At 37.9% G+C, this 24,538-nt stretch overlaps 1 protein-coding gene across 1 annotated transcript in view; it reads left to right on the top strand.

Annotated features, from left to right (window-relative positions):
* The window catches only part of dpy (fibrillin-like protein dumpy), a 338,800-nt gene extending 314,804 nt beyond the window's left edge, over window positions 1–23,996 (top strand). Inside the window, exons 136-158 of the mRNA XM_088234564.1 lie at window positions 53–358; window positions 437–742; window positions 826–1,158; window positions 1,520–1,593; window positions 4,725–4,983; window positions 6,076–6,396; window positions 8,008–8,201; window positions 10,044–10,131; window positions 11,275–11,463; window positions 12,364–12,717; window positions 13,884–14,096; window positions 14,991–15,188; window positions 15,280–15,477; window positions 15,566–16,357; window positions 16,473–16,685; window positions 16,778–16,963; window positions 17,232–19,349; window positions 19,433–19,870; window positions 20,052–20,290; window positions 20,792–21,062; window positions 21,605–21,843; window positions 22,071–22,257; window positions 22,450–23,996. Coding sequence (XP_088090690.1) covers window positions 53–358; window positions 437–742; window positions 826–1,158; window positions 1,520–1,593; window positions 4,725–4,983; window positions 6,076–6,396; window positions 8,008–8,201; window positions 10,044–10,131; window positions 11,275–11,463; window positions 12,364–12,717; window positions 13,884–14,096; window positions 14,991–15,188; window positions 15,280–15,477; window positions 15,566–16,357; window positions 16,473–16,685; window positions 16,778–16,963; window positions 17,232–19,349; window positions 19,433–19,870; window positions 20,052–20,290; window positions 20,792–21,062; window positions 21,605–21,843; window positions 22,071–22,257; window positions 22,450–22,679 — 7,946 coding nt within the window. The 3' untranslated portion in view covers window positions 22,680–23,996. The remainder of the gene's footprint in view (window positions 1–52; window positions 359–436; window positions 743–825; window positions 1,159–1,519; window positions 1,594–4,724; window positions 4,984–6,075; window positions 6,397–8,007; window positions 8,202–10,043; window positions 10,132–11,274; window positions 11,464–12,363; window positions 12,718–13,883; window positions 14,097–14,990; window positions 15,189–15,279; window positions 15,478–15,565; window positions 16,358–16,472; window positions 16,686–16,777; window positions 16,964–17,231; window positions 19,350–19,432; window positions 19,871–20,051; window positions 20,291–20,791; window positions 21,063–21,604; window positions 21,844–22,070; window positions 22,258–22,449) is intronic.
* Window positions 23,997–24,538: the final 542 nt, after the last annotated feature.

Raw genomic sequence — 24,538 nt, 5'->3', positions numbered from 1 at the left:
TATGTCACTAAGTGTTCAACGTTAATTTTATGGTATATTGTTTTACTTTTAGCCGTTGAAATTCCAAAGGCTGACCCATGTAATCCTTCACCGTGTGGACCAAATGCAAATTGCAATAATGGAATATGTACTTGTTTCTCTGAATATCACGGCAATCCGTATATAAGCTGTCAGCCAGAATGTATCCAGAATTACGATTGTCCGAAAAATAAAGCATGCGTACGTAACAAATGTGTGGACCCATGTCCTGGCACATGCGGGCAAGGAGCTCAATGTAATGTTATCAACCACCAACCCATGTGTTCTTGTCCTGCACCATTGACCGGTGATCCATTTGTATATTGCAAGTCTATGCCTGGTAAGTTGGCTAACTTATGTTTTATCGCTTACTCGTATTGAGCTTTTCGCTACAGGTATTAATACATGTTTTCAACAGTTCCACCCGAAGTGCATCCATGCCAACCGTCACCTTGTGGACCGAATAGCCAGTGCAGAGAAATCAACGGCCAAGCTGTTTGTACTTGCCTTATGGGATACATAGGAGCTCCACCGTCCTGTAGACCAGAATGCGTTGTCAGTTCTGACTGTGTCAGTAACAAAGCTTGCGTAAATCAAAAATGCCAAGATCCCTGTCCCGGCACTTGCGGTCTAGACGCCCTGTGCCGAGTCGTGAGCCACAATCCCATATGCAATTGCCCGCCCGGATATACCGGAGACCCGTTTTCTCGATGCTATCCCACTCGTAAGATATTTTAATGAAACGTTGAAATAAAATCCATGACATTACATTGGTTTATGAAATTATACGGCGTGAAACTATTTCAGCTCCCCCGCGAAGTCCCCCGGAAGAACCGCGCGACCCGTGCGTCCCGTCTCCCTGCGGTCCCAACTCGGTGTGCACCGTAGGCGGCTCTCCTCCCGTTCCGGCGTGCTCGTGCCTCGCCGGCTACGTGGGTGCTCCGCCCTCGTGCCGCCCCGAGTGCGTCCTGAGTGCCGAGTGCCCCTCGCATTTAGCTTGCATCAATCTGCAGTGTAGAGACCCTTGTCCCGGATCGTGCGCCCTCAACGCTAAATGCTCCGTTGTTCTTCATGTCCCCAATTGCGTTTGTCCCCCGGATTACGTCGGTGACCCATTTAGATATTGCTCACCCATGCCCAGTAAGCCCCTTTACGTTTCCTTATGAGATAATTCAGAACACAAAATGAAAGAATGGCGGTCGTACGAGTTCAGGCATGAAATTTCGTACGACTTTTGTTCTTTCTCGAGTTCATTTACAAATCAATTTACCGATCAGTTCAAATTCGTGCTAATATTTTGTTTGTTTATTGTTTTATAACGTAATACATAACTTTCATGTTTGGTCACTTATTGCATGAGTATTGCCTTTCTTATTTCTTCTTTTTTCTGTGACTTATCTATCTTGGATTTAGTATTTGACTGTTGCATGCACTTTTTTTATTGATTAATGTTTTATGTGGGCTTTGTTTACATTTTTACAATGATTTTTATTTTATTTAGCACCCGTGGATCTTCCTCAAAAACCGAGGGACCCGTGTTACCCATCACCCTGTGGAGCCAATGCTAGATGCCAGGTACAAACCTTCATTTGTCATTAATTAACTAAAAATGCTACAATGTTTCCTGAAACAGAAGCTCACTTACGAAGAATCTATCACTGGCGCATAGCACTTGACTTGTTCAGACCGTTACATCTGACCTACTGTTGGTGATCGATTTATAAATGTAAATATCAGAAATTTGGCCGTGATTAGATAAATCTTTAAAAAAACACCTACCTTATAAACTATATTGCCAGATTTTAGTAAATACTCGTGAATATATTAAATGTACCCAATCGAAAATTTGATATTCATTATTGCATTTAGTTGAAATTAGATAGATAATATACGTACGTATACTGATAGATTTTTATAAGCTGGCGTGTGCGCTATACTTACTGTGTATTAATAAATCAATGACGGTATACGTATTATGAAAATAATATCTGTCTCTCTCGCGCTCAGACGAGCTTATGAGCGTTACATAGACAACTATTGCTTTATTAGTAGCTAATGATATGGTATTACAATATACACAGGATGCTTCTGCGTTCGTCTGAATTTCGCTGCGATTCTTAATAGTAAAAATATAATAATATGTACGAGTATTAAGTTATAGATTCAAAACACTGGTTTATAAATATGTAGGTATTTTTATTTAATCAAATCATGAATAGGTGGATTATGTAGTGATGGCGCTTTCACAAAACTTACACAAAAACATTTTTGATGTACAGAATACTGATTTTAAAAATCTTGATGTTACTCGTATATTAAATGCTTTTAAAAATCACTTTTGGATTAGAGCGAAAAAAAAACAATTACTTAAGAAAATGTCATATTTACGAGTATTTACTTTTATTAAACATGCATGTTTTTTATTTAATATTTTGTGTTCATCATAATAATAATTAATAGAGTGTAATTAAAATGCACAGCACAAATTATATCGGAAAAAATATGTATACACACGTATTGATTTATTTATTTTTGTACCACAACAGGCCAGGAGGCCCAATTACAGTGGCGAATTACATGACAGAACGCCCAGGCTTGAGAAAAATCACATTTTTAATTTTTGGGTTCTCACCAGGAATCGAACCCGGAACCTTTCGTGTGTGAGTCAAGCGTCTTGACCACTACACCACGGAGGCCGCTAAATTATTTTTTTTTATATTAATATATATTTTTTAATAAAATATTTAAAAAATCAAATGGTTGCTTACTTCTGCAGGGGAGAAACGAGGAGGGGGAGGGGGGAGTCTGATGTCTGGTGTCTGGTACGCCGCGCTCCCCTCGCCCGCCTCAGTCCGAGCACTGAGAAACTTGGCTTATGATCGACGAATATTTTACTTTTCCGTAGTTTATCCACACTATTCAATTAAAATATTAACAATTGGAATTATAACCAATAAATTTACAGCAGATATTGAGAAAAATTTACAGAACAAAATATGAAAGCCGAGATATTTTAATGTTTGATGTGCCCTTTCCAAAATTATATGCACGTCAGATATCGTTCTAAAACGCCTTTTCTGGCACGTCATTATTTCATCAAAACATTATCAACGTCACAATACGTTCCGATCAACAAAAAGATATTTCACTGTTCTGTCACACTGTTTTCAGGTTATAATATTTTACGATAATTTAATAATGGACTTTGTCCGTAAATAAATAAATAAATAAATAATTTATACTCCACATCTATTTTATAATTTCACTCATAACTTACACGCTTATTTAATAATTCCTTATTAATATGCTTTATTATGATTTCGATAATTATACACTTGACACGGATCTACTAGGACTGGTCATGATAAAACTATTCGTTCATATCAAAACTGCAACGATTGTTACCCTGTAAGCTTTGTACTTAATGTGCAAAACATGCAGTAGGTAGGTAATTTATTATTAAACTTGAAATGTTAAAACTGAAAGAATAAAGATCTCGGATATAATATCGCTTCCGCTTCGAAACAATTATTATTAGTAAACAAACAGGACCCGTCACTTATTTGCAAATAGCCGCGGTCGCGCCGGGTAGATAAAGGAACCCCCGCTTTAGAGATGGGGATCAATAAATACATCGATATTTTTTTCGATACTACATACATAACAAGATGCGCTTTCGTTTGTCAAAACAATATTTTCTTGTCCGTGGGAATTTTATAGGTTTCTATTTAAAAGGTAGCACCTGTGTTGATATAATACAAATTATTATTATTATTTTTTTTTTTTACTTGACAAAAAACGAAAACCAAAATAAATAATTTCTATGTGCCGGTTTCAAAGCTATACAAGCTTCTTTATCAAGGTATACATCAGTAATGAATTCTATTTCTATCAATATTGTGCTCCATATGGAACTAATAAATCGAGTCTCTTTGTCTTTTAAGGATAGGGAGCGTAATTTGAAATGGATAAGCTCAAAACTAGACAGGAGTGAACTAACGAAAATATTGTTCTAAAAATTGATCCATAAAAAAACTAATGTTGTTTGTAAACATTCAAATACAAACTTTTTTTACGTACAAAAAAATAACATCCCAATTTTTCAGCTTATGCATTCTCGTCGAATGCAGCCCTGATCAATAATGAATAAAACTTTTAGCCTCCTAACTTTTTTCTAATTAACAGATTAGAATTTGAAAAAAATCTTAGTGCGGCGATATTTTTTATTATATTAGAATAATACCCATCTCTAATTCTATAGGCCTCCGTATAACGAAAACCACCCCTGAAAGTAACAAATAAAGTCTTTATTCAGGGCGAGTATTTCGCGTTACAGTATACCGAGGTTTTTATTCTGGCCAGTTATTTTAAAGACCCCAACTTCTCAATTTAAACAACTTAGCGGCCGAAGGGCCTTAAGGATTGATTTTGTTAAAATTTTGATGCAGATAGAACCGATATTTAAATCTAGAAGTTAAATTTTAAAAAACATGTTTTGTTTGATAGAAACTTGTTTCCCCAATACTCTGGACAGGGGGGTGTGAAATGTGGACATATTCCGCAAATGAGTTAGGCATTCATCAAAACTGCTTATTGATCAATAATGGTAGTTCTAGCGGTGAAGTATTTAGTAACCTCAACAATTAGAGCACCAGACAGAAAATATTTGAATTTGAGTAGATTGAAAATATGATTTTCCAACACAGGTCCAGAACGGACAGGCGGTCTGCGAGTGCGTCGCAGAGTACCGCGGCAACCCGTACGCCGGCTGCCGGCCCGAGTGCCTGAGCTCGGCGGACTGCGCGCCCGCGCTCGCGTGCATCAACGGCCGCTGCCGCGACCCGTGCCCGGCCACATGCGGCGTGGGCGCACGCTGCGCCGTCACCAACCACGTGCCCGTCTGCTCCTGCCCGCCCGGGACCACCGGGAACGCCTTCTCCTCATGCCTCATAGTGGCCATGAAAGGTTTGTACTGTGCCTACCTAACCTAACCTCTCGGTCAACACTGCCTCAACCGTGGGGCGATAAAGTTCAAGTGAAAGAGCATATGGACTTACTTATGGTTAGGATGCGGTATTTATTTCACTTTAATATATGGATTGTGTCAATATTTGGATCCATATTGTGGAGACAGAAAAATCATTGAAATGTTTGTAGGGATCATTAAAGGGAAAACTTAATATTTGTTCTAATAATTATAGGGCCCTTTTCCAAAGTTGACGGTCTTAACATAAGTTTTGTCCGTTTTTCCCAAATTCAAAATGAGGAAGTTCAGTGGTTTTTTATTTATTTGTTTAATAGACTATGAAACCAAGCCAAAAGAATTTTTGTTAAATTTTTGTATATCCTATTATCAGCGCTACGATTTTTTAAAGTTTTTTATTTCTGAAATAATTCCGTGTGTGACGTCAGAGGTTCATTTCCGCTTATTCTCATTCAGTTATTCCTATTGGTCCAGAAACGACAAGCAGACCGGAAATCTTCCATAGCTCTTACATCATAGGTTGATTCAAAAGAACCAGTGACGTCATTCAAAGTAGTGCGTTTTTATTAAAATATTTTTTATTATTTTTTCCGTACATTTACAAGAAACTTTGCAGTACAATTTGATGCTCTAATTTTTACCCCGCGCAAGAAAACATTTTTGTATCCAATTTCCAGTAAGGCTGATGTTCCTCATTACCACAAACAAAATGGTTAAGGGTATACGTCATTTAAAATAAAATATTGTGTTTGCTTTTACGTTACAAATATTGTTTTATTTGATGATAAGCCTTCAAAATCGAATATCAAGTAGACAAAATTTTTTCTAAAATAATAAAGGAGAATACATTTTTTACTAATTATTTGTTGTGTCCTCTTGTTCTCTTCATTTGGAAGAAAACCAACACAACTTAAGTTCACACTAACAAACTAGAACCAAAAACGTATGAGAATAAAAAAATTATTGTGTGCCATTAACCATTCTTTTATGATATTTATCAATCTCGGTCTGAAGCATTAAATCCATCACAGACAGTTAAAACATCACGTGACTATTAAATTTTGCATTTCCAGTGGAGCCAGTGCAGTCGCTTGACCCTTGTGTGCCGTCCCCTTGCGGACTGAACGCGGCGTGCCGGCGCGTGGGGCCCACGGCCGTTTGCGAGTGCCTGCCCGGCTTCTTTGGCGCGCCAGCGGCCAGTGGCTGCCGGCCCGAGTGCACCACGAGCGCCGACTGCGCGCGCGACCGCGCCTGCGCTGCCAGCCGCTGCGTGGACCCCTGCCCCGGGGTGTGCGGCTACCGCGCGCTCTGCCAGACCCTGAATCACAGCCCCATCTGCTCCTGTCCCGCGCCGCTGCTCGGAGACCCCTTCCTGGAGTGCAAGGAGCCTGTCGGTGAGGGCAAATTTCAATTTGTCTAAGAATATTTTGAGTACAGTAAAACCCTAGTTGACTCTTTTAGCCAAATATACACGAATTTTAAGGTTTTTTACTCTCGTACGTACCGAGATTCAAAAGGTCGAGTTTATCTTTTAATTACTGGAACCCTTAAGTATGCCTCTATTTTTTTGTAAACGTCGGTAATCAGCAATACACAGAAAAGTTTGTTTTTAACTTTAACAGCTGGATGTATGTTGTGGAGTGAGTTCCTGTCATCCTTATAAATAAAAAATGTATAAAATGCTCCCATTAAATATAAAAATAAATAAAAAACTTATCAGGCTCAAGAGAAAGATGTATACTGAAAATCTGGCTTTTAGAACGTGCTTTTTTAAATTTTTTTTTTTTTGAGTTTTTCTTTTTTTATTGGGACATATATTTTTTTTTTTCTACGTGGAACATATTTCCGATGCACTGGGAATACATATTTTATTTTTTACATAGTAATAAGAGTTTTTTATTTGTTATTGAATTTAAGAGATAAGATTATGTAAATATATTAGAACTTACTATAAGCACCTGGTGACAAACTGCATTCTATGCAGTTCAGTAGGACTTGATAATTTGTATTTTACTTTTTGTATATTTTTGATAAAAAAAATTATATTGGCGCTGGAAAGGAAAAAGTTACCAAATGACATATAGCAACTTTACAGAAAGGCCAATGAAAGTTTTTTTTTGGCTTTTTTGTTTATTGAAAAAATCTCCTATGTATATATTATTTTGGCGTGACTCCTGCATAATTTAAATAAAAAGTAGAAATACTTGATTCTTTATTTATTTTTAAAAAAAACTTATATTTGCTCTTCTGTAAAGTTGTTGTGTCGCTTGGTAACTTTTTCCTTTCCAGCATTGATATGTAAGGCAAGATTTGAACATGTTTCAGTAAAATCAAATTGATTTGATTGAATACATATATATTGTAAGATAATAACACATTTTAAATTAATTTTGTTGGTTGCGATTCTCCGTTTGAGATACATTGTTTATTAAAATTACCCTTAAATAATTTCTAAAGTATATAAAATAAATAACATTAAAAATACCAGAAATTTTCAAATAATTCCTTTAATACTCACCGAATAATATTAATATTTTTTATATCGATAGGAATTAATTCAAATCTGAAAGAGTTAACAATGCGTTTCAATAAGCTTAAAATACTGTACTAAAATATCTCTCTGAGAACGGTGCTGTAAATTAGTGTTATGTTAAGCAAAAGATAAGATCTATCTATATGGCAACCGTCCGTCTTTGAAAGACGATGGTGATGTACGCTTAATTTCAAGACTGAGAAAGACAGCTTTTCCGGTGACTGTATAGTCCTATACGGGACCAGCACAGTCGGCCACATTTCTCACGCTCCAGTAGGTAGCTGTCTTCCCCGCGGTCTTTTAAGCCTCAAACTTTCCAGCCCGAGGTCATCGTGTGCCGCTTTTCCCTCCTTTACGGCTCCTCTCCACACATCTCTATCCCTGGCGAGATCTTCCCAATGATATATAGTATACTAACGTTCTGTACATTTTGTAACAAGATTCCTGATTGTTAAAGTGTTTTGTGTTGTAGCTCAAGCGCCGGTGGACCCTTGCAACCCGTCTCCGTGCGGTCCCAATGGGCAGTGTCGCGTCGTGGGCGGAGCTGCGACCTGCCTCTACCCCGAGTGTGTCATCAACCAGGACTGCCCTCGAGACCGCGCTTGCTTCTCCCAGAAGTGCGGAGACCCGTGTCGGGGGGCGTGCGGCCTCAACGCCCTGTGCCAGGTCATTCTCACTCTGCCTTATCATTTGTCTTATTTTGGAAACCGGCAACTTTTCATTTTTATTTAGCTATAATAATATTTACAAATATACCCTGGATCTTTGATTTTAAACCATATATTGATGGTGTGCTATCAAAATTTTGTTTTTAACCTTTCCCTTACTGTCCTAAAAACACCCGCGCGTTACGGTGCTGTGTAGTCACTACACATTAAAAAAATAAGAGATTTAAAAAGGGAAAAATGGAATATTTATAGAGAATGGCTTTAATTAACCATAATTCAATTCAAAGATGATAATATTTCCAAATCTAACTGCTGAAAACATGAAAAAACCATTGGGTATCACTAACGACTCGGGCGAAACGTGCACCCGCGCCAACTTCCCGAGAGCTACTAAGTAGCTAGTACTGGACTACGTGACTAGACATGTAGTGGACGTGTAACGCCAAGTGTTATTGGTATACTTTTGATGATATTTTATCCCCGATTTCCGATAAAATGCTTTTTTTGTGCCTAATAAGTACTTATTATTTAATAACAAATTATTTCAGTCGATACGTAAATGTGTAATGGAGGAAAACTGAAAATCTAAACTCAATATTTATTATATTTATAAAGATATTAGATGCAATGTGTACTAGCTACACATCACCGGGGAGGGAGGGTTAATGAGTAACAACCTTATCATACATTGTGATTAACGAAGCAGAAAACCCTCTCATTTTGCATACAGGGTGTTTGTTAAACCCGGTCACATCTGGAACCACGATGATCGGTGTGTGCGAGAAGGCATATTAAAAAAAAAAAATTCGGTCTCTCACATCTCACAACATCTTCGAGACTTGCACTGGTTAAAAAGCCCAGAGAGAATAAAATACAAGCTGTGCTGGACAGTATTCAAATCCCTTCATGGAATGGCTCCAAAATACCTATCGGACCTTTGTATTAGGGAAAATACGTGTCAAAGAAAATCTACTCTTAGGTCAGCATTTGATTCAGGAAGAGGAAAACTCGTCGAAATCCGGCGCTCCCCAAACACTAGATTTGGAGATCGTGCTTTTGCCGGCGCTGGCCCCTCTGCCTGGAACCAATTTATTTATTTATTATCATTATATTACATACACAAAATTATAATTTATATAAAGTTGCTTTGACTATGGTTACTAACTAGAGTTATTTACCCTGTTCTAAGACAGTCAAAAAAATATAAAAAACAGTAACAAACATAGTAAAATGTAATAAAAACATAGTAAAACTGTAGTAAAAACATAGTAAAAATGTAGTAAAAAACGTAGCAAATATTTTAAAATAAAAACTAAGTAATAAATGCAGTGAAAACATAGTAAAAACCATTAAAATATATAAATATGTCCATAAAAATATTTTGAAACTCAGTAAAATGCGAAATAAAAACAGAATACATAGTAAGAAACATATTTAAAGTCATAATAAAAAAATGAATGTATGTTGCATAGCAAAAAGCATATTTAAAGAAAGGAAAGAAAAACATAGCAAAATACCGAGTAGAAAGAGAAAAAAAAAACAACAAATTAAAAAATAAAGTAAAAGGTGTAATAATATAATAGATGTAATAATTGCCTTCAAACTTACGAATCATCGACAGTCCCAGTCAGTTCAGATCCCAACTAAAATCCCACTTCTTTAAACTATCATACCCTCAATTTTAAATCTGGAAATATAATGTATCACTTAAGTTTAATTAGAATGTAAGTTTAGATATACAATTGTAAAGCGCCCTTGAGGTGATTTAAAAAAAAAATGGTGCTGTATAAATCAGCCAAATATTATTATGTTATTATTATTATATTTATTTAATTTTCAGGTTGTGAATCATAATGCTGTGTGTGTTTGTCCACCGGGCTATACTGGAACAGCTCAAATTAACTGCCAACCCACTGTTGAACAACCAGGTTAGTTTTCTCAATACAAATTACGTGTAATAATACTTCCTAAACAAACCAGTAGATTTTCCTCCTATTTTTTATTGAAGCCAAATACGTACAAAATTTTCAGGAGTTGCCTTGTATGTTGGTGAAATAATTAAGTCAAATCAATTGGGAAATATCACTTTTTTTAAGTAATAAAGGTCTATGAAATACTGTCCAGTAAAAAAATGTTTTGCTAGTTATAAGTGGCATAAAAAATACTTTTAAATTTGTAATTTTGAATTCCCGCAAAAACGGCGATTCCATTGGCCACGCCCCTAATACGTCACGATTTATGTTCATTTGTTCCTTGCCACTGAAATAAGTGTAGCATAATATCACGAATCTTGCGTCACAACAACCAAGGCCAAACACGTCGCGTTTTTCTACTAACATATTTTTATCGAATTTCTTTTTTACATTTATGTATGAAAACATTTCTTTACAATATCCATATTGATTTTGAAAATACATTCGAGTATTCTAAATCCATTTCATATATTTTTATCGGTAATCCTAGTATATGATATTTCCCTATTTCACCCGCATTAATAAAGGTTTCAACTCTTTCAATTCACAAAACTGATTTGGGGGAGATTTATCTTACTGAATTATTTTACCTACATTAAAACGGTAACACCTGAAGAGCAAAAAAATATATATGTAATTCTTGGAGCAGTCGGTTTAAGGCCAAACCGCACTAGAGTGGCACTGCGAGGCGCATTGTTTCACTGTTGGATGAAACAAATCGCACTGCAGCTGCGCTGCACTACATGCTCCATACAAAATGTTGTCGCGCAGCGCGGCTGAAGTGCAGCCACGCTGTAGCGCGATTTGACCTTTAATCGACAATATTTTTAGTTTGTCTAAATGTTTGTAGACATGGACTGGGTTTTATCCCCTAGGAAGTCACTAAGATTAACTTACTTTTGATATTTGAGATGTTTTTTAAATGACTCAAGCAATCGCCATTCAATTGCGTATAAGATTTTCATCATTATTATTTTTCGATGCGAAGTTGAAATTTGGTTTTTTCAGGCTTGTCTCACTGGAACTTGAAAAGTCAATATTGCAATGTCTTCACCCGTTGTCGAAGCAATTTTGTGTAAATAAATATGATGTTTACAGTTCCCAAGGCCGAATGTATCCGAGACAGCGAGTGTCCGAATGACAAGGCGTGCATGAACCAGCAGTGCCGTAATCCGTGTGTGGCCACCGCCTGTGGACAGAATGCGCAGTGTCGCGTACAACAACATCGTCCTCTGTGCACGTGTCACGATGGATACACTGGAAATGCCAATGCTATCTGCTTTGAGAGTAAGTTACTAGCGATATTTTTACTGGAAATTTAAAACCAAGGTTTAAAAATAGTAAATCATTTAAAAACAATAAACTGGCACATAAAGATACTAATGCCAATTTGAGGACACTGCACTTTCATTCTTTTTGTAACATCAAAACTGATTAAAGCCCCGCTTTTAACTCACGTATTATGCATTGTAATGCGGGCCCAGATTATTGCTAACCTAATCTGTTTTATAATTATAATGTTTTAAATCTTGTTTTTTAGATATAGAGAAATTAATAAAACTTATTTTAGCCATAAAATTGCGTAACTAGGTCACATAACAGTAGAATTACTGCCTTTCATCAACAAGTGTATAATATTATCTGAGCTTTTATGCAGTTAAATAAAAAATTGAGTAGTAGCGTTTTAATTTTACAATATCGTATCTTCCTGACAAATTATTTTATACTCTTTTGTTGATTTTGTAATTTTCATAGATGTGTCAATTGCTTCCTATGTGTTTTTTTAATTCAGTAAACATTGTTCTTTTTTATTTTATTATTTGTGGAACTCTGATTTCATGTTTATAAATATTATAATAAAATAGGTTTTTATTTTATGTAATGTATATTTTTACTTACAATCACAAAAAAAGAAACAACAACATTGCATCTGTATTAAAAAAAAAACTCCTTTCTTGAACTGACAATATCGAGCTTATTGCAGCAATTCTCTCATTTTTACTGTTTTTTTGCCATCCGGGACCCCATATGTATTTCAAATAATTTATAAAACAAGAAGTCACATTTCGTTTGTTTTGAATATTCCATTTTATTGAACTCATTTGAGGAAAAAATGTCTCTCTAAAATTAAAAAAATTCCTTGTGCCCATTTTAGCCATTTTAGCTACAAAGTGTATATTCTTCCAGTCGGATGCCGCAGTGACTCCGAATGTCCGTGGACCCAGGCGTGCGTGAACCGCGAGTGCGTGGATCCATGCCGCATCACGCAGTGTGGCCTGAATGCGCTGTGCGTAGCCGACGGCAACCACAGGGCGCGCTGCATGTGCCCCGAGGCCTTCCGCGGCGATGCGCAGTTGCGCTGCACGCGGCCGCAGTGCGTCCAGGACGCAGACTGCCCGGCGACCCTGGCGTGCCGTGACGAGCGCTGCCAGGACCCGTGTGCCTGCGCATCCTCTGCCCTGTGCACCGTGCTCGACCACCGTGCGTCCTGCCGCTGCCCGCCCGGGTACACCGGAAATCCCTCCGTCACTTGTCAACGAGGTAAGCTAACTATGCATACGTGTATTATTAACTCCCCCAACAAAATGGCTCGGCAGATTGATTTTTTCTGGGTTATCGCGCCATGTGTCACTATTTAAATAAATACAGGTAAACCCCTACAGCACGGTATGAAGGTTCCTATAGAATCCCGTGTTACGTGAAACTGCGCTATATAAGACTAGTGCAAAACAGGGGATTTGATTCCGAACAAAGTCCAGTTCCAGTTTTTCTTTTTTGATAAAAAATTATAATATTTATTTGTCGAACGGTAAATTGGCTTGTTAAAACTTGATTTATTATTTTTCTCCTCATCGCTGTCAATATTGTATTTCACAATCTTTATCACTGTTCCCCTCGAAATCGATTTGAACGCCCGAATCCATTACCAGCAAATCTGCTTTGCCAATCTCATCATCCGTCAATTCATTTTCTGATAGTATATAATACCTACATACATCACACACACGGCCGTGTTGTGAGAAGCCGTGTTGCAGGAGGGTTTCTGCAAAATTTTAATATAGTTTGATCAAAACTGTGCTATTGAAGAATGTGAGGGCCTTTTCATTTCCTACATTACCTTTATTTTTAAAATGTATGCAAATAAATGAGATGTTGTCTTTTTTAAAAAAAAATGCAAATTATTTAATTTCTCTCGGATCGGATTCCTAATATGGTTTTAAGGTGAAATATTAAATTTAAAAGTGTTTTTACCCTGCAATATGTACTAGAAGTCAAACAATTGGTTTATAAAATACTAATCTGGCACCATAAGTAAAAAAAAAATTAAAACAACTTTGGCCTTCATGCAACTAAAAATAAATTAAACAGTGCCTTGCACTTCGTTGGGTCCAGATAATGTATGCACAGAATGCACAGAATGCACAGAATGCACAGAATGATGATGTATGTGCATTGAAATAATATTATGAACAAACATTTTAATTTGAGAAATTAACATCATTGCATTCCAAATTACCATTTCATTCGATATAATCTAAATTATTATAAAATTCATAGTGAATTCTTTCAAAATTAGGAATTAAAATTTTGACAGTTTCTAGTGCTATTTGGCTATTTGGTATGCAAATTTTGATCTCATTTAATAATAATGGATAGTCTTAGTCTAATTTACTTATTTTACTTATTGTTTGTCCTTTTTGTCGTAGTTGTGTTGGAAGCTGAACCCGAATGCCGCATGGACGCAGACTGTTCTAGCAAGTTGGCGTGCTTCAGTGGAGTGTGCAAGAATCCTTGTGTGGAGACCACACCGTGTGGCAAATTTGCAGAGTGTTCTGTTGTGGACACACTCCCTCTCCGCACCATGGCCTGCCTCTGTCCACCGGGATATGTAGGGGATGCCGATGTAGAGTGCAAACTAGGTATGTGCCATTTATTCTGACAGCAATAAAAAAATAAATTATCAATGCATTTGCGTTAAAAGAACAATATTAAAACATTTTTTTTTTTTAATGCAACGGAACTGATACGCATTTCACAGTTTCAGTAGTCATATTTGTAGAATTTACAAAAAATATATATGTGGCAGTGTCGTGGACTCAATGATCATAGGTCCATGATTCAAATCCCGCTCTATCATTATCACAGCTATTTACGATTAGTCTCTAAAATTCTATATTTTGAACAGATTTAATTACCATAACATTTGTTGTTGCTGCTGTGTTGTCAATATTTCTTAAACATTTATATACCAATTATGTGTGATCGATCCTACGTAGAGAAAGACAGACACGGTATCTTCTTACAATAAATAATAAAAATATAATTAAGTTTTTTTTTTAAACAAATACATTTTCATTACATAAAAAAGGCCGATATCCACTTTTAAAATCATGTTTAAATAATATGTTTTTGCTAGTTTTTCCTTGCTGAACAGAGAATGGTATCCAATCAATACTAGGTATGTTGAAAAAATAAACAAATTTCTAAAGCACTTTTCTATACATACTCGCAATCTCTGATGTAAATACATTTTCTGAATGTGGATATGTGTACTTCCTTCCCATACTTTAAAAAAAAATGTTAAGATTATATTTTGTATATAAAAACATTGGCACTTGTGTACATATTGTGATGTAAATACAATGTTTACATGTGTTTATCCGATTCCATCCTATTTTAGATTCCTCTCGCTATTTCTGTACCAGCCAAGTAAGTCGAATATCAGAACAGCAACACACTTAATGTTTATTTCAGCAGAATCTCCATAAATGTCTAATATTCTCTATAAAAAAATACTTGTTTAAATATTTCAGCACCTCAAGATTTACCCGGTTGCTCCAGTAACAACGACTGTCAACAGACTGAGACTTGTCTGAACAGACAATGTGTTAATCCATGCGCCATCGGCAATCCTTGCGCTCCAAATGCGCAGTGTCAACCAATTAACCACAAGGCTTCGTGTACTTGCTCCCCTGGTCTCGTTGGAAATCCTTTCATCAACTGCTATCCAGGTTTGTACACTAAATATTAAATGTGTGATAATGTAATTTAATTGAATATATGTGTAGACATAACATATTATGAACTTCACTGTAATTACAGTTCCTCAATCTCTACCCGAGTGTGAGTCGGATTCTTCGTGCCCTAATGACAAGGCCTGTATTAATCAGCGCTGCCAAGATCCTTGTGCTGCTGCTAATCCTTGCGGTACTCATGCAGAATGCAGAGTGTCTCAACACCGACCGACCTGCTACTGTCCTGACGGCTGGGGAGGCAACCCACAAATGCAGTGTTACAAACGTAAGCTTTTTAAAAAATATATTGTAATTTTCACAAAAAGTTTTGTATTGAAAATTTAATGAACATATTTTTTTTTGTCTGTTTTTAGCGGAATGTAAGTCAGACAGCGAATGTCCTTACGACAAGGCGTGTATCAATGAGAATTGCTTGAATCCATGCCGTAATGGTGGAAACGTTCAATGCGGTCGCGGAGCCGAGTGCACAATCCAATCTCATAGAGCTCTGTGTATCTGCCCCGCCGGTACTCAAGGAAACCCTCTCATCTCCTGTATCTCTGTCAAGTGCCAGTACAACGAGGACTGCGCCGACCACGAGGCGTGCGACCGACTCAACAGAGTCTGTCGTCCCGTGTGTGATGGCGACACCTGCGCCGACTCCGCTACGTGCCTCGGAAGAGAACACCAAGCGAAGTGCATATGTCCCCCGGGAATGTCAGGAAACCCTTACGTCGAATGTTCCGCTAACAGGCAGCCGGTGGAAGCCGACAAACCTGAGTGTGTAGTAGATGCAGATTGTCCATCAATGAATGCATGCATCAATTCACGCTGCCAGAATCCTTGCACCATTTCCAACGTGTGTTCTGTAGACCAAGAATGTCGAGTCCTAGATACTCTGCCTTTGAGAACAGTAATTTGCGAATGTCCCGTCGATACCATCATCGATCAAAATGGAAGATGCAAGCAGATCATTCAAGTAACTTCTCAGTGTGTCACCGATGCCAACTGCCCAGAAACAGATAAATGCATCAGAGGCTCTTGTATCGAGGCTTGTAAAGTGGACATCTGTGGAGTAAACGCACAGTGCACACCTCGCGGACACCGTGGAGTATGCTCCTGTGCTCCTGGCTATGTTGGAAACCCTCATGTAGAATGTACTAATAGTAAGTAACAAAAATATTTTCATATTATGTTTTTACTTTCTTGTATGATGGCTTTAGCCTGTGCTGAGTTTTTTATGCACATTACAATCATGTGTATCAACTTTTTCTTTTACAGTGCCTAAAATCCCAGTAATTGCACCTCAGCCAGAATGTTACAAAAATGATGATTGTCCTTATGATAGAATGTGTATAAATGAGTTATGTGTCAACCCATGTATTGTGGGAGACCCATGTGCTCGAGGCGCCTTCTGTCATGTCCAGGACCATTCACCTATTTGCAAATGCCCAGCCGGATACACTGGAAATCCCTTGGTTGATTGTGTACCACGTAAGTTATTTTATTTGTTAGGTCTTCATTTAAATATTAGAATGAAAGTTCAGTTGCATAAAATACGTATCTAATAAATATATATTTTCCAGCTATTGCGAATACTGTACAATGTACTTCCAATACGGATTGTGCTTTGTCAGATAACTGCATCAACAGACTGTGTACTAGTCCATGTAACTGTGGACCCAACTCTGAATGTCAAGTTAACAACCACTACCCTATTTGCTTCTGCAAAAAAGGTTTCTATGGAAATCCACAACTTGGTTGCACAAAGAGTAAGTACAATTTCGATATCTTTAATAAATCTTTGTTTTTAATTTTTGTATAAAATTGTAAGATTCAATATGTCCATGTATTTATAATTTTCTCAAACTGAACGGTTTGGGTGGGTAGGAAGAAATTGCCTTTAGGCAATATGCCCGCCCTTTTATGTATATATATTGTATATGTATATAAAGTTTCAAATAAAAAAATATAATGAACATTTTTTTTTAAAATTGTATTAAATGAAAACATTTTTAAAATGCAATTATTTTTTTATAGTTGGATGTCAATCTGATAATGAATGTGAAAATAGCAAACAATGCTTCAACGGAGAATGCGTAAACCCGTGTCTCTTGGATAGTCCATGCTCTATACAAGCAGAATGTTATGGCAAGAACCACAGGTCAGCTTGCAGATGTCCAGCAGGATTTATAGGAAATCCTTATGATCGCTGCGAGAGAGAAGAATGTCGCAGTGATACAGATTGTCCGAATGATAAAGCTTGCTTCAATCACCGATGTGTAAACCCATGCATTAATTCACTCAATACACCCTGTGCGCAGAATGCTCTCTGCTATGTTCAAAATCACATTGTCGGGTGTAGGTGCCCCGATCATCTTCCAAATGGAAATCCCATGTCATTCTGCGAAAGAGTTCCTATTACTTCTGCCGACGAACCTGAATGTAAAATGGATTACGACTGCCCCAGCAAGCTCGCTTGTATCAGAAACCAGTGTCTGGATCCTTGCACCGAACTAACTCCTTGTGCCAAGAGTGCTAGATGTGATGTTCTCGACAGTATTCCCGTCCGAACAATGACTTGTACCTGTCCAGAAGGATGGGTGCCTGATAATGCTGGAGAGTGTAGAGCGGTAGTTACGTCAGTTCCACCAGGATGTACTGCCGACAGTGACTGTCCATCTCAAGAAGCTTGCATAAACCGAATTTGTAAAAACCCATGTAACTGTGGTCTATATTCATCGTGCTTTGTTCAAAACCATAGACCAATTTGCTCTTGCGAAGATGGTTATGAAGGCAACCCAAATATTGCGTGCCGCACTGTTGGATGCAGAATCGATTCAGAATGTGATTCTGGCAAGGCCTGCATCAACGGAAACTGTGTCAATCCTTGTCTCATTAACGATCCTTGCGGAATAAACGCTGAATGTTACGCTTTTGGTAGCAAAGCCGCATGCAGATGTGTAAGTGGCTTCAGAGGAAACCCTCATGATCGCTGTTATGTTGTTGGTTGCCAGAGTAACAGTGACTGCCCATCTGATAGACAATGTATAAACAGCCAGTGTATAAATCCTTGCATATATGATAATCCATGCTCTCCGAGAGCTGAATGTAGAGTCAATAACCATATTGCGATGTGCAAGTGTCCTGAAAATATGGTAGGCAATCCATACATAGAATGTAGAGCACTCCCAGGACCCGAGTGCACAGTAGATGGTGATTGTCCTGCCCGCATGGCTTGCCTCGAAAACAGATGCCAAAATCCTTGCACTGTTCTAGAACCCTGCACTAGGCCATCAGAATGTGAAGTGGTTCCATCATTACCAGTCAGAACTATGATCTGTATCTGTCCTAGCGGCTACGTTAGTAGTGGTAGTGGAACTTGCAAACCTACCACACCGATCGCCACTATCGGTGGATGCATCACAGACGACGATTGTTCCGCAAATACTGCATGCATCAATAGTATTTGTAGAAACCCATGTAACTGTGGGCCAAATGCAGAGTGTAGAATCAAAAATCATAAACCTGTATGCACTTGTAAACAGGGATATGAAGGAAACCCTGATATTGAATGTATTCAAATCGGCTGCCACTCTGACTCCGATTGCTCGGGACAACATTCTTGCGTTAACAGACAGTGTCTACCAGTCTGTGCTCCAGATGGAACATCTTGCGGAAGCGATGCTAAATGTTACGGCATTAACCATCGCGCCGTTTGCGAATGTCCTCCTGGTTTGATGGGTAACCCAAATGTTGCTTGTGTGCTTGTCGGGTGTAGATCCGATAGTGAATGTCCACCTAATAGAGCTTGTATCAACAACAAATGTGAAGACCCTTGCGTGCTTGGAAATCCTTGCGACCCTCCTTTGGAATGCAAAGTTTACAACCACAATCCTGCATGCTCTTGTCCTCCTGGATTTAACGGCGATGTGACAATAGGCTGCAGCAAAGACGAAGAACCGAGATGCAAGACTGATTACGACTGTCCATCGGGAACTGCTTGCTTTTCTGGAGAATGTGTAGATCCCTGCGCAGAAACAACACCTTGCGGAGTCAATGCTGAATGCAGAGTTTTAGATACTCTGCCAGTACGTACCATGATCTGCGAATGCCTACCCGGATATCAAGGAAATGCCGCTGTACAGTGTGATAAAAGTAAGAATTTTTGTAAAAATTTATTGCAACATTATTATACCACTTATTTTTAACTCTTAACTTATATTTGATACTTTTTTTAGTGTCTCTCTGTCGCGTTGACAAAGGATTTGTAAGAGATGAATCCGGAAACTGCGTATGCCTGCCAGGATCTGCCCTGAATGAAAATGGTGACTGCACTCCGTGTTCCCCAGATAAAGGACTTAAGATCGATGACAGAGGTCGTTGCGTATGCGACCTCGAACGTGGAATGATTATTGATGAAAGAGGTATCTGCGTATGTCCTGTGGAATATGGCTATCGTTTAGATGCCAATGGCAACTGTGTCCGAGAAATCGAACCAGAATGCCAAACAGATAATGACTGCCCGGATCATAGATACTGTAACAAGGAGACTGAAATTTGCGACGACCCGTGCAACATTAAGCGGTGTGGTGTGAATGCTCTGTGTAATGCTACCAACCATCAAGCCATTTGTCAATGTATTACTGGATATACAGGAAACCCAGAGATTTACTGCAGTATGTTTCATTTCATTTTATTTCTTAAGTATGATTTGTAATAAATCCCAATTTTATAATTCAACAGTCAGCTAATAGAAATGTCTAGAAGAGTCTGTTTTTATTTTTACAATTTATAGTTTATTTATTTTTTTGTCAAATATCAATAATACTATACTAATTTTATTGTCATTTATTTCAGATCACACATCTCCATTCCGCACAGACTTCCCTCGGCCAGACATGGTAGTGGGATGCCTAGCGGATGGCGTCAGTGTAGAGATTCACATAGCAGAAAGTGGCTTCAATGGCGTCTTGTATGTGAAGGGCCACAGCAAGGAGGGCCGTTGCCGTCGCGTTGTTACACTTCCACCTGAATCTCCACCGCGCACTGAGACATTCAAGGTGCACTTTGGAGAGTGTGGGCTTGTTCATGTCAATGTAAGTTTGAACATGATCAAAATTACTATATCGATATTGAGCAACCGCTGCTACTGCTTCTGACTACTCCTTTCTCAAATCAAAACTATGTTTTTTTTTTCATAATTTGAATCCTTCTTTATTTCACTTTTTAGCATCAGATGTTATGGTGTTTTTTAATTTTGGGAGCAAGGAATAAATCGACTGTGTTTAGGACAAAGGCTTCAAACTGCAATTTCGGCCAAAGTTGTTTAATTAGTTGTAATGTGTTTGAATATTTTTGCTTAAATATGTATAAGACCTACTATTGTTTAAAAAAACATTAAAAATAATGAAACCACTTTTTCTATAATTGTGGTTTGAAGCCTTTGTCCTGAACACAGTTTATATTATGACTCCTCTGACCAAACGATGTTGTCATTTTGTGCCGTGTAGCTATAATTGAATGTAATTTATATTTTTATCAATATTCAAAGCATTAACTTTGTGCTCATTTAATAATATTTTTTTATTAACTTTTAGGGGCAAGCTAGCTTTGTACTTGTGATCCAGAAACATCCGAAGCTTGTAACCTATAAAGCTCAAGCGTATCACATTAAGTGCGTTTACCAAACTGGTGAGCAGAATGTGACATTAGGCTTCAACGTTTCCATGCTGACCACCGCTGGAACTATAGCCAACACCGGTCCACCACCAACTTGCTCCATGAGGATAGTTACCCAAACGGGACAGGAGATCAACTCTGCCGAGATCGGAGATAATCTCATGTTGCAAGTTGATGTACAACCTTCGAGTGAGTTTCCTTTTATCAATCCTGCTCTGTAATAGTACTGCTCTTTGTAGTTTTGGGTGTACGAAAATCGTCCTCGCTCAACCAAAATTCTTATTTGATTCGACTTCTATCAAAATATGATGCAACAATAGCAACATGATCAACTAACAGATTTTAGGAACTCGGAAAGCAGTTAAAATAAAAATAAATCTTCAATTAAAATACCAATGCTCTACTCTACAGTCATTCAAACACTGTACACTCGCAGTTGCCGGGCTTCAAGTTTAAGGCTAAATGAGTTTTGGCTTAATTACAAAGAAAATGTGGCATATTTTTTTATTAATTTACTGTATATTTATATTTTGTATAAAATACCTAAGACCAATCACCGTTATTACAAAATTTATTTTACTCAATAGTCTCTTTTAGTATGATACAATATTGCGCACACAATTAAATTAAAATAATATTTTATGAATTTCCTTTGAATGAAGTAGATGTCCTCAATTGCTATCGGGTCTTGGAAAACAGATCATTAATACATATTGTATTTACTCTTTTAGCCATCTATGGTGGTTTCGCAAGAAGTTGCGTAGCCAAGACTATGGAAGACAATGTTGAGAATGAGTACATTGTGACGGATGAGAATGGATGCGCCACTGATCCAACAATATTCGGAGAGTGGGAGAGAAGTGGCGATATGCAATCTCTGCTCGCCAGCTTCAACGCTTTCAAATTCCCAAGCAGTGATAATATCAGATTCCAGTGTAACATCAGAGTCTGCTTTGGGAAGTGCCAACCGGTAAGTCTTATTGATTTTTTGATGAATTTGCATTATTTGAAATTGTCATTCTCAATTAAGTATTAAATATAATATTTCAGATGTCTTTAATACACTTGATAAAACTGTTGTATTTATAATGTAATATGTTGGTGTCACTAAAACTGTCATCGTAGTTAGCTTGTGTTTTTGGAATAGTGCTGTTTTTCATCTAATTACTCCTATTCTAACTTTATTCAATTGTGTAGGTGAACTGCCGTGGATACGATTCATTTGGCAGAAGAAGGCGTGCGGCTGAAACTCTACCAACGTCTACAGAGCTCGCTTTACCAGACGCTCTGGATGGACAGCTTCGGGAGGAGATTACCATACAGTCTAACGCTATCCTTACCTTCGAAAGGAGGGATCCAGCCAGAAGATCTGATCCTACCGAAGGTATACTATAATTCTATTTCAGATTATTTAATGCCCTTAATTTATTACTTATACGACATGAGTGATAATAAAATGTTTAGTGGATACCTATTCAATTCAGGCTAAGGGGTTATTTCTTAAAGAAAAAAAATAATTGTATGTTTTTCAAATTTCCTTTAACAGATTGCTTAATGTATACCAATTCTCTCGTAGCTCCTTCGAGCTCCGGCAATGAAGACATATGCGTGTCGCTGGTGTGGCTGGTAGTAGCTCTGGCGCTCACGGCGCTGCTGGCGCTCGTAGCCGTGGCGGCCGCCGTGTCTTGCTGGCTGCTCGGCTGGCGTCGCACTCCCCCCGCGCCCGGCCCCCTGCCGCACCCGCCGGAGTTCCCCAACCCGCTCTTCGTGCAGCCCGACTACCTCACCCTCCGGCCCCAACACTGATAGACCTCGCAACATCTCCGCCGCCGCGCGCTATTCCTTCGGTGCATCAACATCTTTCGCGGCCTCGCCGGGATTCGACCTGCGCTTGCGTCGGCGGATATTTAGCGAATACAAACTATATAAATGTGTATAATACAATGACCGAGTGTTTAGTTATAGTGATTCCGTCCGACCGCCGCTCACGAGCGGTCACTTCGTCCGCTAACTTTAATAAAAAGACGTTTATTCCTATCTGTGTAACTTCGAAAAGCAACGACTTGTATAGAAATAAATATTTATCGATACTGCCAGGACCCGTCGCCGGGAAAGCGGTCCGACCTTTCTATGCGACGAATTTCCTCTTAACTTATTATTGCACGTGTTAAATAATAGCGATAATCGTGTGCAATATCGGTGCTCTTATTGTTTATCGTCAACGAAGAAGTGTAGTTTTAGTGATAAGTTGTAAAGAACACACTCGGGACCACGTTGCATGAAGATAGTCAAGTTGTAGATAGGAAGGGCCCGAGTGTATCCTTGAAGCGAACATCTCCTCCGTAGGCTCCTTGGCGCGAGAATAAAGTTTAACTGTAACGTTTACAAGACGAGGGAAAATCTCTTGGGTGGTGGGCTCCTAGCTAACTCTGTAATAGTTTCTTCTTCTTATCGATTGCTCCTTCGCCGTCGTCGACACGGCGGTCCGTACTCGTTCTTCATCCTCTACACCCGCAAGTGTTCTTAGCTTTAACTTCGAGAGCCTTCGGAGGACATTGTTTTATAGTTATTCATTTACAAAATAATCAATATGTATTTTCTGTATGTGCTGTATAAAGTGAAGTTGTGTTATATTTATATTAGAAATATTAGTTATTTTCAAATGCACAAGGTGCTCTGTGTCCGAGGACTGACTTGACAGAAAGTGTTTTCCGAAAAGTAGAATTAAAACTATTAACCGCTTGTCCTCGGAGTGCGGGGCGGGGGGTCGCTCGTACCTCACACCTCGCACCGCCAAATATTGTTAGGAAGCTTTGGAAAATTATGGAATACTGAAAATAACGAAAATGTTTCTATGTTCGATAATGAGACTGGCTTTTTTGTTTTATTTACTTTGTATATTAATTTATTTTCTTTTATACTAATCTTAATCTTCTGTTCCTTTGCAACGAACTGCCAGCAGAATTATTAATCGACTTTTTCCTACTAAAATATATTTTTATACACAACATCGAAATTTTTAACTTTTGATATTTCTTTTCAAAATTTAGGAAAAGTAATCTGCTCTGTTTAAATCCTATGTGATATTATCGCTTTGTAATAAAATAAAATCAAATTATTAAATCATGTGTTTTTTATTCGATATTTTCCCTGTAAAATAATTTTATTTATAAATATATTACCTATGCACCCCTAGAGCATTTTATATATATAGATTAATCAATGGACCATTGTCTAATTATAAAGGTAAACAAGTTACATTTTATAAAAAGTCAAGACAAAACAAAAAGCAGCAGAGTTTTGACAAAACATGAAATGACTTCTAGACTGAATCTGGACTATTTCTTTAGTGCACGTTTCAATCGTGGTCGACTTGAACCAAAAAAGTCCATATCTTGTCTTGCATTTATAATACGACAAAAACGGGACATTGGTGCATTCAGACCAGAGTTTGTTCTATGCTGATGGAGGAACAGCACTGTATTGTTTCTCTTATCTATCTTCTATCTACATATATAAAAGGCAATGTTCGATTGGTTGTCCTCGATGGACTGAATAACTACCGGACCGATTTACCTGCGGTTTTCAGATAAATGTACATCTTTGCCACGAGAAGGTTTATAGCTCATAAAATCATCAATTTATTAAGTACAAAAAAAGTTACG

The sequence above is a fragment of the Micrasema longulum genome, unplaced genomic scaffold (assembly GCF_059751315.1).
Source record: "Micrasema longulum isolate JH-2025_06_02 unplaced genomic scaffold, ASM5975131v1 h1tg001259l, whole genome shotgun sequence".
In the NCBI taxonomy this organism is placed as follows: Eukaryota; Metazoa; Arthropoda; class Insecta; order Trichoptera; family Brachycentridae; genus Micrasema; species Micrasema longulum.
Note: the sequence above shows the minus strand (reverse complement) of the source record. Positions and strands in the feature narration are given on the sequence as shown.